General features: G+C 36.0%; 1 protein-coding gene across 1 annotated transcript; it reads right to left on the reverse strand.

Annotated features, from left to right (window-relative positions):
- Positions 1-4,193: 4,193 nt before the first annotated feature.
- On the reverse strand, positions 4,194-9,540 carry LOC138323445 (transmembrane protein 178B-like). The gene is made up of 4 exons (XM_069268070.1): positions 9,081-9,540; positions 6,981-7,082; positions 6,557-6,712; positions 4,194-6,174 (listed from the first exon to the last, which is right to left on the reverse strand). The coding sequence occupies exons 1-4, from the start codon at positions 9,277-9,279 to the stop codon at positions 5,948-5,950; spliced, it is 684 nt and encodes a 227-aa protein (XP_069124171.1). The 5' UTR covers positions 9,280-9,540; the 3' UTR covers positions 4,194-5,947.
- Between the last annotated feature and the right edge of the window lie 5,601 nt (positions 9,541-15,141).

Genomic DNA, 15,141 nt, shown 5'->3' on the forward strand with positions numbered 1-15,141 from the left:
TCTTATGGATTTTGTTTTAATTCGGCTGATGTATTATGCCATGTCGTCTTTGTCCGCCGTCCATCCACTTAATGGTGTTGGTTTCAGTTAGCTTATAACTTTTCTTTTGGGCCTGTAATGCCATGAATCAAAAATTAAAAAAAGAGTTTAATTGTCAATATTTAGGATATAGCTTTCAGAAAATTATTTGTTAAAAGTTCTAGTTGGAACACACATCGAGATTCAGTTACCCAGAAGTATTCATGTTGTCTGTATGCCGTTAGAGCCAAACTTGTAAAGGATTATGCAAGAAGCAAATGACCAAAGACCAATGAGAGTGAATCGAAAGTCAATGTCGAAGGTCAAAAGCTCTGGTTACATTTTTATGAGTATCTTACTTTGACATACTAAAGCAAAGATGAGGATAATGAATCATAAAATGGTTCAATGACCAAAAACCAATGCCAAATGTTAGAGGCCGTGGTTAGTGGCATGGGTCGACATTTTGTTATGACGTCATTCAAGCAAATATCATAAGGATTTATAATAAGGAATATGTGTGCCGTGTATTGTGTGTTGTTTGTTTTCGGACCGTCAAATTTGGGTTTAATTAGATGGACACAAAACAAAAAGTTCGATTGGCTTGTACTCGTTCTTGTATTGTTAATTTGAATTTGGTTTTCATATTATAAATAAACAAAATATTGGCACATTGCTTAGAAAGTAAATTAAGTTCACCGGTATTGGTAATCCAATATAGGCAATATGTATTATGTCCGTAGATGACAATCCAGTAAGAAGTCCGTAGTTTCACATTCACTATTTGGAAATCCAACCTTGAAATGTATAATGAATATCCGATGGTTGACGTCCTGTACGTTTGATCGTTGGCAATCCAACTGCCTCCAAGTCACATGATTACGAATTCTTAAAACAGGAATGACCATTGTCCAGTTTCACAGGTAAACCGGATGTAACAAGATTAGTTGTAGAAAGGGTAATTATATTGGACGAAGGTACATCTACGCACGCCTATGACGAAACTAATACCGGTAGAAAGTGTTGAGATTAAAACACAAGGCATGTAGTAATCTTGGCATCATGCTTAGGCCAAAACAAATATGTCTGTTTAGGGTTACCCGACCGGCCCTGTTTTTTAACCCCCGACCCTAATTCCCCCCACTTTTCTACGAAAAAATGGGATTTCGATCTCAGACTCCAGTTCCGACCATTATTTTAGAGTGAAAGTCACTATTTTTGCCTATATGACCCTAAACAGACATATTTTTTTGGGCCTAATGCATGTACTTATATAAGACTAGTGAACAAAGAAAACATAAGGATATTCTCTGTGATAAAAACACGGAGTCAACTGACCAAAGTCAATGATTAAAATGAATATTTGTATCACTAATTAATTGTTGAATCAAAGCCAATAACTTAAATGCCAACATAAAATATTGTAGATGCTCCACCGCTGACAAGTGGGTTTTTTCACTATCAAAAACAGTAGCAGACGATTTGGTATTTTTCTTCAGTTACAAAAGTTACTTACTTTACATCATTACCACCATTGAAAAGTTTGAGCTTCTAATTTTACTTCAAGTTAAAAATTAAAAAAAAAAAATAATTGCATCCAGAAAAAATTCCGTGGCACTATATCTTATATGGAATTAAGTACTGATTACGCATGCACCAAAAGCAAAATAAATTATCTTATATTATTTTTGTGTTAATTAGACATATATACACACGATTAAACACCAATTATTGTTCAAGTAATGAATATCATTTATGCTCTGTCGGCGGTGGGGCATCTTTAAGTTTGTTCTTGAGGCCGGAACAGGTCAAGGACAAACTTTGTATCGTTACACTCAATCAAAACCATATGACATTATTATTTAAAGCTGACCGGAATCACGTGTTTCAAACGACTTATCCTCAATCTTCAGAGGTTGTCATCACTATCGTTATACCAACGCTTGGTTTATATTTTCGGTAAAAACTGACCAATCACAGGCCGGCAGAGACCTCTTTCGAATATCACAAAGGAGCGACGCCAAAGCCAGTAGATTCTATAGTGTACCACTATTCAACCGGATTTCTTTTTATGTATATCAAAGGACCAAACTATTTCACCTAATTCGTAAGTTGTCGCACACATAACTTTGATATGGTATAGCCCAGGAGTATATGTAACCATAACCAATAACGACAATCAATGGACAATTTAAAAGTAAATAAATTTGATTTTGTTCAGGTTGTGTATTGTCGTTGTGTATACGACGTGCCATCGTTAGCATTGATAGATTGCTAAGTTGCCAATAAAGGAATGCGTTGTATGACAAACTTCTGTATAAGTTTTTACTTTTTAGATATTTTAGTATATATTTACAATTACGAACATTTAAAGACCGCACCTATAAGTTATATGGTCTATGAATTGTTTTCTGTATGTCATCAATGAATACATGGTTTCGAAAAACTGCTCTATTCTTGTTGTAACTTTTCGTTGTGGTGATGGGGACTTATAATTGGGTTTTATAGTGCTATCTCACTGAAACACATAGTATCCCCAGCTGGTAACATTATGCTCATAAGAATCACTCTTCCCTTTAAAACAGATATACTGGGCACAAAGCAAGGGCATAAATTGCCATTGCTCAAGACTAATTGGGACCAAATTGGTGGTGATGATCAATGTAATTGTACTGTGTGTAACGTCATGTTACCCAAATTGGCACGCTACCCAAAATGACACACTTTTTGATAATAATGCTTCCGTTTTAAATAATTCACTTTGGAAATTTTGTTCAGCTGTTGCAATAGTTATTCCCTGATCATCATAAACTATTTTAATGGTGATATTTCCACATGACCATAGATAGGAGGAATTTTGTACAGCCATAAACTTGAGAAAATACCCGAAATCAAGTGTTACGGTAAATATTGCCCCGTGCAATGACTAGTTTTCCTCTTTTCGCTCAAAAGTCTCCTCTAAAAAGTGGGGAAATGGTATAAACTATGTCTAGAACACAAATTTAATCAATTAAGTTGTCAGCTATTTGGTAGTTTCATAATTCGGAGCTGTTTTATCCTCAGTAAATGTCGATTTTCTAGTTTGGAAATTTTCATCTGCGATAATGTGCGCTTGCGAAATGAAACAAAGGTGCGCTCGAATAGCACTTATAAATCCTAGAGTTACTTCCCTTATGCCATTTATGCATGAATATTGTCGCAAAAATCATGTGAGAAAGGCAAGTGATAACCATAATGATGAAATTTTACCTGCGCATTGACTACAGTGATTTTGACGTAAATCTTTCTAAGAATACATAAGGAGAAAAGTGTTCAATTGCAATTATTGTTGATTTTTGTATTGTAGTTTCAATATAAGTAAAATTATATTTGAAATATCCCAATATTTTTCTATGCTCACTGTTTTTGTCTGGGTGTTCCAATCTGGGTACCAGCACCTGGTTGATATCAGGTGCGTTCTAGACCTGTATCCAAGGATGCTATGTAAGGAAACATATGCAGGAAGATTCCAAACATAGACCAACAGACAGATGATAGGCTCTATTTATAAGATTAATACAAAAATTGGAATTATATTACATGTACAATCTGACAAATAGATGCTTAAAATAAGAAACATGTGTACCAATCTGGGTTATATGACGTTATGTTATGAAAATCAATAAAAAATGAAATGTTAAAAAAGAGTAAATATGTGTCAAATTTATCATGATAATAAAAGTATTGAAATAAAAAACCCAACTAGGTGATGCCAATGAGAAGTCAAGAAGGTCGACTAAAGGGAAATAGAAAAATACATCGTTTGATATTTGAGTTGTTTTGTGATAATTGGTCTTCTTTATCGTATATTTAAGTAATTGATATAAACTGAAAAGTGATATAAAAGGCACATGCACGTGTCGTGTTCGGGTATCATATACATGTACGTAAGATGCGAGAGTGATCTTTCTTAGAACACTAAATTGCTAGCTACTTGCTGAATGATAGGAGCCTGTTTTTAGATCACAGCAGAAGATACAAAATGTGACTTTGTGCCTTTTAAATCTCAAGACAGTTTTAAGTTCAAAAAAGAAGAGTGCGGGTTTATGCCAAAAATACTAAGAAGTGGGTTTGGATCTAAACAGTGAGTGTGTATCAAAGTAGTTAGCGTCAATAAATTAACATAAAATTTCACATAGTTGAGTAACATTTATTTAATATATTAATATATATTGTCAAAAAATACAAAGTATACTTAATGGTGTAAAATATTGAAATAAACAATAATACTATGCTTTACAAAAACACGTGCATTTCTGTCACACCGGTCCTAACATATGTATGCTAACTTACTAAGTACATATCAGCATGAATATCACATGGTAAATGTACTACATTAACAATTATTTAGTATAACGGTTCTCGATCGGGTTGATCAGCATGTATCTGGCTTCTGTTTTAATGCTAGAGGTTCGAAACCCGGTCTGACCGTACATTTTCCAACTCCTGTCACCATTATTTATATACCTGTTGACTCAGGTATTCAAATAATGGTGAATGATATGCTTGTCGTTCCTTACTTATCAGCCAATAAGAACATGTGTAAAAAATTGCACCCAATTCTATTAATGTAATTTTCTTAACTAATCAAACACAATACTGAAACTTTAATATCCTACCTTACATTAAAAGTTGAAAAAACAAGATTCGAAAATAATGATTTTGTATATTTAAATACTAATGTATAGCTCATTTTAATTATAAACATCACATTTTGAATTTAATAAACAAATAATGGTTAATGATATACTAACTTTCTTTTCAAACTGTACAATATTGTACCACAACATTATTACAAAATACAACCGAATCACGACGAGTTGTTTTAGATGAGACACACAGTTTAATGTAGTAATGCTCGACATATCTATAAATCACAACAAAAATGTTCAATAACTATGTGTTATCTCAGCAGTATACGTAGGGGGGGGGGGACGGATGTAGGCAAGACGGGCGCCAGGATTTTATTTTTACTACGCTCTATTATAGTTCACTAGACCATAATTAATCAAACATAAACTACCTAGTCTAATCATCACAATGAAGTGTATTAAATTACTTACAATTAGTCATTGGATTTCTTTTAATTAAATTTTTTACCTTAACAGTGGAATGACAAAACGGCAGCTCTTAATATCATATTGCTTTCTTTTGAAAGTAAAACATTATAACGGTGCCTACAAAGACAATGAGACAGTCACAGATCTTGTACATATATAACTGTTTCCACAGTGGAGACATATAACTGCACAGGACTAAATACATCAAATGGGGAGACAGGAAAACAGTAGGTAAATAAGTAAGCATGCCTTTACCAGCAAACCGGAAATACACAACAATCAGCGCCATATATATCAGTTATATCAACTGTTGCAGTAACATCATTAAACAGGCTTAGGTATGTTTTACACGACAAAGTAAATAGAGACAGGTTAACCAGACAGGTATATTGTAGTATACACTGAAGATATCTAAATATATAAAATAATAAACCAACCATACGTTTGTAGAGACATGGGCAGAAACAGATCTATAATACAGTGAGTATGGGAGTTAACCTATTCACCCCTTAAATTCGAAAATGGACTATCCCAGCCTCTGAATTAGAAGAATCTAAATATGTCTTCAGGGGTGAATGACTTGGTCAGGACGTCAACCGGGGAGGTTTGGGAGGTCAAACGCCTTTTTAAATTCGATGAAAACCTATGACCAATTTCGCTGCTTCATATTGCTTTTCCTTTAATAAATAGTGTGTTGTGACGTCAGCAAATATGTAGGCAACTAAACAGGAACTTGTCACCGAAACTGGTATACAGCAGTTGTAGCAATACTTCTATAGTTCAGATATATATTTGTGTCTGAGCAGTACACCACTTAGTCCCGTCCAATGTCAACCGAATGAGTTGTACTTTCGGGTCTCATTGACGTCATCGTAGTCTTTCCTGAGGAGACACAAGAAAATGAATCCCTCCAGGAGACAGAGTCCGGTCCCTCCCCATCCTAAGGCGAAGGACCAGCCGTATGAATATGTCACTTGGCTGGGATAAATCATACGTGAATAAATGTCATGGTCTCTTAGGGCAATAAAACAGATGCCGCTGGCTATACCACACATACCTGTAAAACAAATGATAGTTCTATATTGATACCTGTCATTCGACACAGCTATCATACAATGTCATACCACTTCCTGACAAAGATTGTAGTAGAAATAGTAAAGGGAAATTCGTGATTCTTGGAAAGTTTAAATGGTGGCAGTACATCTGTAGAATATAATCACTGTACATTGGACTATTGGTATCAAACAGCAAACTAAAATATCTTTGCTGATGTCCTTTCGTTAGTGGGTCCGTTTTTGCATATTAGATATTTATCTTCCCTTTTGGGTAGGTATTGATTGTGACGTCATGTACTTACGATCGTATATTCTATTTTCTAAGAAAACAACAGTAATTTTGCTCACAATAAAAACCTTATAGAATATGCCATTAATATTTACCTGCAATGAGACTCAATATGGCGGACACCAGATAGAGACTGGACTTCTTTATACTTTTACAGTCGGCTGGCCAGAGCCCACAGATCAGGGTTAGGACACTGAACACCTGTACTGCAGCACACGCCAACATACAGCCTAACCACGATCTCTCTAAATCTGTAACAAAAATAATATAGTCAATGGAATAGCATAGCGTGAATTTTAATACCTGTTATTGGCTAACTTAAAAATGTTTCGCTGGTAAACAGTTTCTGATTAGTCCAGCTATAGAATTTAAACTTGTCTGTTAAAAGCATTTCGATTGGTTCATTTGAAATACGATTGCTTGTTTTCAATCCATTTGAGATCGATTTTCAAATTGGATATACAAACAAAGGTTGGCCGATAAAGGGTGTTCGATGTTTGATTTTTACATATGACTTACGTAAGTAACGTTTCTGTTCGAAGGTACGTGTATCCTCACGGACAGGAATCAGATCTTGGTACGTGTAACCACACATCCCAGCACGACGCTCATCTGGTACACCTACACAACAACAGATATATGCAAATCACACATACAATACCTAGTACTGTCGTATAATGCGACTAAATTTGAGATCATGTCCTTTCTTTTCTTTCTCAACGACAATTCTTCTTTCCAATGTCGACACGAGGTTTTCCCGTCGGCTTCAGCATTGATATGATCGGATGAATATGTTTCAGTGACGTGGAGTACGCATGAGTTTCTCCATCGCAAGGAGACATCAGTGTCCCAAAAATGCACAATGTAGGACAAGTAGGCCTACTTACATTATCACTAGTCACATGCATCAATATATATCCAATAAAAGGCGGTCTTCAATGACCGAACCTTGTGTGATGTTAATCAGTATACAACCAAACCCGACTCTTTTTCCGTGACTGAGGGTCTGGTCAGCAATCGTGTACCTTAATTCGGGCTTTTAACATTCTATTGTCCCTGACAATTATGCAATTATACCAGAGAGATAATGCAGGTTCTGCTTGCACACATTTCCATACATTACAACTTTGCCACACACAAAAGAAAAAAATCACATTTGTTTTCCGATGTTTTTGTAAGATTACCTCTGAATAACACGCCTTGGAAGACAAATAGACACAGATCTCAGAAAAAAATACCGGCGTCGTGACCTTTATCTTGAACTATTTAAGAACATCTCAACTGCTGCTGAGCACGTGAGTTTGATCGTAAGACCGCGCGGGGGTGTGACCATTATTACTGGTCCACATATATCCAATACTGTCATTCTTCTGTCATCACACTAGCATATGTTACTAGGAGAGGATCTTCTAAATCAGGCGAGGAACACAAATAGACCATGAACAATTCATGCATGTAGGCCATGACCAAGTAAGCATAGTAATTCAACGAAATACGGAGAATTTATAGATCAAAATCCCCGGATGAGAAGATCGGTAGTAGGGATGATAATTAAAGTCGGTAGACCATAACAAACTAGGAATGAGAATTTGGTAGACCGTAACAAACCAAGAACGAGGTAGTCGGTAGACCATAACAAACCAAGAACGAGGTAGTCGGTAGATCGTAACAAACCAAGAACGAGGTAGTCGGTAGACCGTAACAAACTAGGGATGAGAAAGTCAGTAGACCATAACAAACTAGGGGTGAGGAAGTCGGCAGACCGTAACAAACCAGGAATGAGAAAGTCGGTAGACCGTAACAAACTAGGGATGAGAAAGTCGGTAGACCGTAACAAACTAGGAATGAGAGGGATGAGAAAGTCGGACAAATTAGTGATGAGAAAGTCGGTAGACGGTAACAATATATAGATGATAGAGTCGATAGACCTGCTAAATCGATTTTGGACGACAAAGTCGTTATATTAATTGTAACAAACTTGGGATAAGAAAAACGAAATGTGTAGTTGAACAGTAAATTACTTGCGATCGGCAGACCGTAACAAAGTAGGCATGGGGGAATATTCAAATTCTAAAATCATTGATCCCGTCAGTGAATGATTATAAACATAATGTATTGTGTTTACCGTATATATATATCGGTCATTGGAGGTGGTCAGGTCGTCACACAGTTGGCTAGCTAAGTCAATATTCCGTCTATAAATCACGACCGAAGGGAATGTGGCAGTATTTATATCAAATACATTATGATCATTTGTGTATTGGAATAGTATCAATGTCGAATGCTATATTTGTATATACAGACAGTTTTAAATAACAGTAGACTATGTTTTTATGTGTGCATATAAACAGGCAGGTAAAACGTACATGTGATTTATGTGTTATGTCAGTGACATTTATCACCTGGGAACAAAGGTAAACACACGTGTTTATAATGTATGTGTTAGTAACATTAAAATCAGTACGGACCAGTAATTTGTCTACTACACGTGTTCATACACTATATACACATTATATTTGTTAGTGTGGAATGGGTGGGGCTATAGGGCGTGTCCCTAATTATTACAGGAGAAACATATACACCGTAATAAATATGCGTACTATCATAGACAACACTTACTGTCGGGTATATTGTATGTGTAACATTTCCTCCACATGCCGAAGTGGTAAGAGAAGACATTCTGTACAGTTTGGTTGGTGGCTGAAGTGGCATCGGCAGTGTACCAATAGTCGGTCACAATGCTGGCCAGGGTCAGTCCTAGAGAGACCAGGAGGAAAAGTAACGCGAAAAACAGAAGACACAACGATCCCCGGCCCATGATGGCGTTCCTATAAGTCTTCTAAGTCCAAAATGTCCGTACCACGCCACACACTCTTCTTGTTATTACAGAGGACAGTCACGTCCACGGGCCTCGGCAGACTATACAAGTCCGAGCGAGTCCTCAGCAGGGAGCGGCCATTGTCCCATTCAATGTAAATGAGTTTCATTCAACCGGTTCTAGCTAAATACCTGTAGAAAATGGCGCCGATCGGGGGCCGTCTCAGCGAGATTACCTGTGACACACACAATCAATACACCTGGTAAACAGGTAAAAATGACACACCTGGGTGACGTTTCTACTTTAATGATCTACGATAAATTAACAATGACATTCCAGTAAGGAAACTACTTCCTTTTAAAGTTAACGCAATGACATTATATATAGTAGACTGTATAAAAAGTGAAGTATTTAAAAATAACGGAATTTAAATCTGTGATAATTGATCACATAATCATGTGGCATTTTAGGAAGGTGTAAAACTAACCTCATTGTTTATTCTGTAAGGACAATAAGTTTAAGTTGCTTTATTACGATTTGGTTTAGTACAATACGTGTTGTAATCCATTCCTTGTTCCTATAGTTTAAAATTGTGATAAAAACCATTGTATGCATATCATATACTGTATCATTTAATAATATGACTACCATTCATTTTCAAACATTTTCTTGGATGAACTTTACAATTTCACGGTATGTAAAAAATGATTACAATCAATTATTTTTATATAAACATAATAATTCTGATAATAAAATAACTACCATACAGTATACGTTTACATTTATACAGTAGTACATTGTAATAACAGAATGGGTGAAAACGCCCCCACCTCAAAAAAAAAAAAAATAAAAAAAAATAAATAAATACACAAACAAACAAAAGACCCACTTCATTGATAAAAATTAGAAACGAAAAACTCGTAGTTATATATAATGTTATGCCATATTTGGATTTATTATTTGGCTTATACGGTGACACCTGAAACTGATTTATGGTCTAGCTTACTTCAGTGGCTCATTATTAATAGGTGTCATTTTATTTGAGAGAAAAGTTGTTGGTGTCGTTTCTCATGTAAAGTATACAGTTACAATATGGCGAAATACTACAACTGCTATTAAATTGGTTTTGAATGGAATCATACAACGACGCTTGATACATTGTACAGTATACAATGAAGATATGAGGATTTGATAAGTAAGAAAGATTTGAATAGTGGCGTAGCATCAACTTCTGCCGTCTTTATCGGAGGACTTGATTCAAAATTTATCAAGTACTTAATATCACTTAAGCATAATGTTTATAAATCCTCTCTCACAACACACCGTCTCTCCCATTCATTCAGTTTTATATAATATGTACATGTATTAACTCAATTTTGTTTGTAAAACGAGCTTTTCATTGGTTTAAAACTTTACTTTATCAGTCCATAAAGGAAAAAATGGCGTCGATGTTTGTAACGTCGCTTCTTATTGGCTGATATAACGGTGAAATAATTTCTTAGAGGAAAGAGTCCTAAAATCTTCAGTAAATTGAATTATAAGGATTAACTTGAATATATTTTTTTATGTTATGGAGATATAACACAAAAATCGAAGTGTATTATTTAGAGAACACTCAGAATTTTATGTTATTTAGAGTACACTCAGATTTGTATGTTATTTAGAGTACACTCAGATTTTATGTCATTTAGAGTACACTCAGATTTTTATGTCGTTTAGAGTACACTCAGATTTATATGTTATTTAGAGTACACTCAGATTTTAAGTCATTTAGAGTACACTCAGATTTTTATGTCGTTTAGAGTACACTAAGATTTTATGTCATTTAGAGTACACTCAGATTTTTATGTCGTTTAGAGTACACTCAGATTTGTATGTTATTTAGAGTACACTCAGATTTTTATGTCGTTTAGAGTACACTCAGATTTGTATGTTATTTAGAGTACACTAAGATTTTATGTCATTTAGAGTACACTCAGATTTTTATGTCGTTTAGAGTACACTCAGATTTTATGTCATTTAGAGTACACTAAGATTTTTTATGTCGTTTAGAGTACACTCAGATTTGTATGTTATTTAGAGTAAACTCAGATTTGTATGTTATTTAGAGTACACTCAGATATTTGAGTTATTTAGAGTACGCTCCGAGTTTTGTGTTATATAAAATTTTAATGACTGTAAACGCCATCTTGACCGTGTAATGAAATTGGTTAATTCTGGGGAAAAAACATTTTATCAGTTGTATAACTTAGGCCCAATTTAATTCCACCGTATGAAAATAAAAAGGTTTTAAAATCAAAAAGCTTGTAGCATACATGGTATGACAGAGAATTCGGTAGATTTGATCTGTTTTACATACGTTTTCGAACGCATTATATAGTTCGATGCCATACTTCATCTTAGAATATAATTACCGGGCCATTAGTGATGACAACAGATAATGAATCAGGCATCAGATGGAAATCGAATGGACGCTATGTTTATAGGTTTAATTTCCTTTCACAGACCTGACCAGTTGACAGCCAATTTGTCCAGCCAATTTTCTCATCTTGATGAGATCACGGAAGACAACAATTGTTTCAGGTATGCAGCAGTGAACAGAAACTACAGGTAAAGAAAGAAAATTTATGTACATCTCATGATATTATATACAACAGATATGTAAAGGAAGGAAGCAAAATAAACATTTGAGAATGCTCCTCTTTAATCAAATGTTTTGGTCTTTATACCTTGTGTTTAATACCTCTTTCACAACGTTTATTTTGCGTTCCATTTTATATTCCATGAGATGTGTTTTGTTTGATAAATTATGTTGTTGTTCACAGCGCAGTGTCAATGAGACAGCAAATGGAAGCCAAAATGGTAAATAAAACTAACACATAAAAAAGTGCGATTATTATTTCTTTATCATCTGGTAAGAAATTAAATCATGCGAATTCAAGTTAAAACACGAAAATATATGAAAGAATATATTTACGAAAAGTTGACTCTTTGGCATTCCATATACAGTACAAAAATGTACATGTAGTTTATACAATATCCCCAAAGACGAACAGAATATTCATTGTAACACAGTACGGTTAAGAAAGTAAGTAAAATTTTACAGCAACGAATTCAACCCACCTTTGGCAAGTTGACACCAAACGCATGTCAGACATATTTAGGACTACAATTGGAATCGTTTCGTATTATCAACTAAGAGCACAAATTCCCGTATTTCTATGAACAAATACTATTATTTAATATCACTTAAATTACATACTAATTAAACATTATAAAATGACACCACTATCTAACATGACCATTTTCTCACAAATACCAGCACCATTATACCTGGCCACACCAAACCGATATCGCAGTCAGTTATCTAGGTAGCAATAAACTGCCACCATAATCTCAAGGCGCAACTACCAATACCGGAATATCCAGACGAAGATTCAAAGATACGAAGCTAAAATACCAATACCACAATACATGCGGCACAACATACAAATACATCAATCTACGAGGCGCAAAATACTATTACGACAATTCAGGAGGCGCAAAATACAAATACCACAATCTTCGAGGTGCAAAATACCAATACCACATTCTTTGAGGTGTAAAATACCAATACCACAATACACGAGGCGCAACATACAAATACTTCAATCTACGAGATGCAAAACACCAATACCACAATTCACGAGGCACAGAATACTAATACCACAATCTCCAAGACACAAACTACCAATACATGTGCCACAATCTCCAGACCACAAAATCCTCGCAATCTTCAGGTCGCGATATAACAATGCCAAGAGATCTTCCTACCACACAATTCCCATAATGCTTTCTTACGGCCAAAGAATATCAGCATCACAGAAGAGCGATACTGCAATCTTAGGTCGCAGAATACATTTACCTTTTTATTAATGGTTCAGAAATAGCTGTTTTAGTGAAATTTGCTGTAAAAAGAAAGCTGATAATTTGTAGATAGTTGAAGGTGGATGACCGGAATACATTGAGCGTCGGGTAATAGCCCGTACAAATATTAGCAACAATAAAAAGACACTATATCCCCAATCAGAGCTCCGCTTGGCTATTATCAACAGATTGATACGGTGGAGACGTTTTGGGGAGAATGGCCAACACCAATTCCGTCCTCTACTCTAACATAATCATATATAAAACTGGCCTTATCTCGACCAATTTACTCATATATGCCTCTGTCATAGATTTGGCCACAAATCTCGAGAGTGTATTGATTGGCAGAGAGTGGGCTGCTAGGGTGGGGGGAGCCACCATCGACTCCTCTTTACCAGGGCGGGAGGTGTCGCCGCGTAATTTGGCTAAGCGTACGAACTGGTATGGGGTGTGAGAATCAATAAATTAACAACTCACTTATTAGATTACGACTGGTGTTTGTGTTCTGATGACAGGAAAATGATTTCCCATCGCCACACTATAACCACTGTGTAGATTGAGGGAAATAACGGAGGGATACACAGACGACGGGATCGGATTAAGGGACGAAGTGTCCTAGGGTATGACGGATGGAGGATAAAATGTTAGGAGTATAATAGGGGTTGGATTAAGGGACGAAATGTCCTAGGGTATGACGGATGGTCCTGGAGGATAAGAGCTAGGTAAAGGGTACATACATGTAGACCTGCACACGTATGATAGGGGTTGGATTAAGGGAGGAAGTGTCCTCGGATATGATGGGTTGAGGCGAGGGGTGCATAGGTATTTTTTATAGGTATAAAATGAAAAAGAAAAAAAAAAGAAAGAAAAAAAAGAGCCGAAATGAGGTCGTCTTTTACGATTTTACAACAGATTTACTGGTATGATAGAAGGATGAAGGAACGAGGGACTAAACACAAGTTTGACGGGGAGAGGGTGAGGTCGCGCGGCGTACACTAATATGTGCCCGAGTCCTACAAGTCCCAAAGTTCTCTACAATTAACCCATGCACAGGCTGATGATTATCCTCCAAATCACATTTCTATTCCAGGAGCTGAAACACTGTTTAGAAAAGCGCCAAGTCCATTATTGGCATTCAAGAAAAGTTCAAAGTGTATCCGAGATGTCAATTCCTATTAGTGTTTCCTAATGATTAATTTAACGTCGGGATGCGATAGGTCGAATTGAAATATCACTAGTACGTTTGTTGGAGTCCCTAACACCCGTTAATGACAGTCGAAAACCTACAACACGACTCTAGCAATACAATGCAATTTAAAGACTATTACACATTGTCTAAAAACTTTCTTACAATTCTCAAACGGATTACCTGTTTTAAGGGACGACTGGTATGGCGATAGCTGCACAAGTCGAAGGGTACTGATTGAAATCTAGAGTGTGCAGCTGGACAGTTGCGTTGTCATGGTGACTTCACAGTACTTAGCGGGCAAAATCATTTCAAAGTGAAATCAAGGTGTCAAGATGAGTGTTTGACCAAAAATACAAAACAGGTGCCCGAATGAGGGAAACGTTATTATTAGACAATTGTGAAGTAAAGGTAACGTGGAGTTAAAACAACGATATCAAGGGTAATCGACATCAAGGACTATGACCAACGGTTACTAATGTTATTGTTTGTGGACAATTGTGAGGTGAAGAATTTTAGACAGGTGGGTTACTTAAGAGTAGTAAGTGTCAGGTAGATGTGCAGGTGTGAGGTCAATGTTACATACACAGACGAGGTCAAGGCTGTTAAATTGGTTTAGGGCCAGGTTAGTGGAAAGATGTGTTGTCAGGGTTACTCGACAGTTACGAGGTAACATAAGTGGACAATCAAATCTTCGGGATAGATATTCTGTAAAATTTCCCTGCAGGGAGGGCGTAAGAATTGTACCTGTTGCCCCGTTGTAGGAATCG

The sequence above is a fragment of the Argopecten irradians genome, chromosome 5 (assembly GCF_041381155.1).
Source record: "Argopecten irradians isolate NY chromosome 5, Ai_NY, whole genome shotgun sequence".
Taxonomy (NCBI): Eukaryota; Metazoa; Mollusca; class Bivalvia; order Pectinida; family Pectinidae; genus Argopecten; species Argopecten irradians.